Raw genomic sequence first — 3,759 nt, 5'->3', positions numbered from 1 at the left:
ACACCTCCAGATGGTGCCACTCCCTGGACCAAGAATATACAAACCATTACATCTTACATGAATAAACATTTCAAGTTGAATTGCCTAAAAAAAATTTTCTTGGCCTATTAATTTTTTTCTTTGTTCTTGGAAAGAAAAATTCAAAACATATTAACAAGAAAGAATGACAATATCAATAAGTTTTAGCCTATTTTATTTGAAAAATTAACAAAAGATATGAATAAAACCTCCATGCTTTGTTATCAACAACTTTTGATATCAACAAGCCCCCTCAAATCCTGAGCATATCAACCTAAGTAGATGTAACAGGTAAAGTTCACTAAGAGTATTCAGCAAACTGGCACAAGAAACTTGTTGTTCACACAAATGCTGACCACAGCTGCAGGGATCATAACTACCCTGGAAGGTATGTTTGCATGTAAGGAAAGACAAGGGCATTTTAGCCGGAATTCTGCATATTACTATGCAACTTTCTCTTGTGATGCCCACCTTATTTTAGAAGTGTGTGTGCATGTGTGTGTGTCTGTGTCTGTGTGTGCATGTGTGCATACATGTATGTATGTACATTTGTATATTTATTATTTGTGGATTTCAGTTCTTAATATTAGCACCAAGCAAGGTTAACACCATCTTTGACATTTTCATGGAAACAGGGTGATTTGGCAAATGACTCCTGGAACAGAAGTGCATTCTTAAGTGAGAATGAATTGTGTCTGAAATCAACTTATGAAGTACTTACCACACTCAAGTTGACAGGAGTGTTTGCCTTTGGTACTGGGTGGTTATAGAGTGATTTAAGAGTTTCATTCAAATCCTCTTCCTGAAACAAAGAGAAGATCATTTAATAATTAAAACATATAAAAACCAAATAGAATTTAAGATATCTTTGGATATTACTAATGGAAATGTAAAAAAGTATAGCCACAGCAGAAAATGATATGTATGGTCTTTCCTCAAATAGTGAAATAGACAATTATTCCAATACTCCGTAGTTATACCTCCAGACATATGGAGGAAATAAAACAAACCCAAATGTAACGACAAGAATAAGTTGTTTCATTCATTTGAACTAAAGAATTTATGTATGCCTGGAAAACTCTCTGCCACTCTGAGCAGGTCTGATGAGAGAGGTAACCAGACAATCATCCAGGTTAATGTCTTATTCGCAAGAGGCACGAGGTCCAGTGCGTGTCTACTAAGAGATAAGTGAGAAGACAACTCTAGTGTACTCATGCAATCATCCCACTATACAATGATGGCACAGGACTGGAGCCTTAAACATACTAAGTTAAGTGACATTAGCAAGGACAGAGGAGGGTCCACCTGTGTGAGGACCTCCAGTTAAGAAGCTATATAGATGTCATGGTAGTTGAGAGGAGAGAGAAGAAAATGAAATAGTAAATTATAATTCATTAAATATAGAGTTTGGGTTTATTTGAATGTGTTGTATTGGTGGTTAAAAACAATATGACTGTGATAAATACCATAAAATAATAATCTAAAATGGCAAAAACTATTCATTCTATGTTACACATATTTTAACAAAATAAAACAATAGAAAAAAAAAATATCAGCTTACCAGTTCCTTGGCCAAGTAATCTGCCAGAGTATTTAGAAGTTTATAATATACTTCAAACCATGGCAAGTAACTGTAAAAAGAATTTAAATGTATATAAACACCTGAGATTTAGAATCAATAAATAAACAGATAAATGAAAAGTGAGTTGCTATTCTTTATAACCGGCTGATCCTGATAACAGAAAAGAACTACAGCCAGGTTTTCTTTACCCATTCCCAACTATTAGCCATACCCACTTCCAGTTTACATCAACAGCCTCTTCAAAATGACTTATTCCTATCTCAACTCAACCACTGCTTGAGAGTATGGAAAGGTATTTATTGTGGTATTTATTGTGGTAGAGGGACTATGGATACTTCAGATGGCATTTTCAAAAAATGGTGCTAGTCAAAATAGATGAATGCAAATAGATCCAGACTTACCACACTGCACAAAACTTAACTCCAAATGGAACAGACCTCAACATATAACCAGATACACTAAACCTGATAGGAGAAACAGTGAACTCATTGGCATAGAAAAAAAAATCTTTCTGAAAAATGCACCATTAACACAAGTACTGATATCAAGAATTAGTAAACGAGACCTCGAGAAACTCAATAGCTTCTTCACAGCAAAAGACACTGTCCTTTGGACTAGGCGGCAGACCACAGACTGGGATAAGATTTTTACCAACTACACATCAAATAAAGGACTAATATCCAAAATATATAAAGAACTCAAAAGCCTGGATATCAAGAAAACAATTTAATTTAAAAAAAATAGAATAGAGATCTAAACAGCGTTTTCTCAAAAGAAACTCAAATGACTGAGAAACAACGTTCAACATCCTTAGTCAAATGCGGGATCAAAACAGGAAAATGCAAGTCGAAACTACTTTGAGATTCTATCTTTCATCTGTCAGAATGGGTAAGATCAATAAACGAAATGACAACTCATGCTGGCAAAGATGTGGAATAAAGGGAACACTCAACCATTGCTGGTGGGAATATAAATTTACAGCCACTACAGACATCAGTGTGGCAGTGCCTCAGGAAAATGGGAACAGACCTATCTCAAGGTCCACCTGTACCACTCTTGAGCATATCATGATATTATGAAATCCCATGCAAATGGCTGGAACTAGAAAAAAAGGACCCAAAAAGACAAATATATGCATTTGCTTATATATGTGTATTGGTTGTTAACTTAATGATAAGCAAGCTACAACCATGTAGCTGTAACCTCATGGAATCACAGAGGTTACAGATAGAGTGAAGGATTAGGAAGTATAGATAGATCTTCCTAGAAAAGAAAAATAGAATAGGTAGTCATGGATGGACAGAGAGCAGGGGAAGAGAATGATACTGGAATGGGAGGATCAGTAGAGAGAGGTGAAGAACAGAGAGGCAAAGGACAGAATATAGGAAAACACAGCCAAGATCAACGGCTATGAAAACCTACCACAGTAGAAGCTTTCTAAAATACATACATAAAGGTGAACTTTATGAAATCACCAAATAACAGGGAGACAGAGCCCCAACTGGACATCTCTTGTCACCAAATGAAGCTTCCAGTACTAGGATACCAGGAATGAGTTACATCTAATTGAGTTGTACACCAAAGGGATCTAATGAGATGCCCCAGAGAACCCAGGCTGTTGCCACAACTGCAAGCTGACAGCAAGGCCCTATAGCTAAAGACAACACCTCAAGGATTCATTGAACACAAGGAAGTCAAGCAGCTGCCTAGCTAGAGTTTCACCACAGGGGGCTAGTGTTTGGTACTCTACATGCTACCCAAGGAGAAATGCAAATGCCAGCTCAGCTAGAAAGCCTCTGATCTGTCCTACTTGTAAGATATGTGAGTGCAATGGTGACACAGAGCTTATGAAAGTAACCAAGCAATATCTGATACGACTCAAAGCCCACTCCTGAGACTAAATAGGTCATATTTTAGGGTAAAACAAGTATTACTGTTCAAAACAAAAAAGAAAAAAAGGAAGACTAGCAATAAAAATGGTTCCTAACTGGCGTCTTGTGAGGCTATGCCAGTGCCTGGCAAACACAGAAGTGGATGCTCACAGTCAACTATTGGATGGANCACAGGGCTCCCAATGGAGGAGCTAGAGAAAGTACCCAAGGAGCTAAAGGGGGCTGCAACCCTGTAGGTGGAACAACAATATGAACTAACCAGTACCC

The 3,759-nt window shown here is 37.1% G+C and overlaps 1 protein-coding gene across 1 annotated transcript in view; it reads right to left on the bottom strand.

The window, feature by feature from the left end:
- The window catches only part of Dennd1b (DENN domain containing 1B), a 204,527-nt gene that overhangs the window by 121,040 nt on the left and 79,728 nt on the right, over positions 1-3,759 (bottom strand). The window contains exons 6-7 of the mRNA XM_021198568.2: positions 1,580-1,649; positions 740-820 (exon numbers count right to left, since the gene is read on the bottom strand). Coding sequence (XP_021054227.1) covers positions 740-820; positions 1,580-1,649 — 151 coding nt within the window. The remainder of the gene's footprint in view (positions 1-739; positions 821-1,579; positions 1,650-3,759) is intronic.

This window comes from Mus pahari, chromosome 5 (assembly GCF_900095145.1).
Source record: "Mus pahari chromosome 5, PAHARI_EIJ_v1.1, whole genome shotgun sequence".
Classification (NCBI taxonomy): domain Eukaryota; kingdom Metazoa; phylum Chordata; class Mammalia; order Rodentia; family Muridae; genus Mus; species Mus pahari.
Note: the sequence above shows the minus strand (reverse complement) of the source record. Positions and strands in the feature narration are given on the sequence as shown.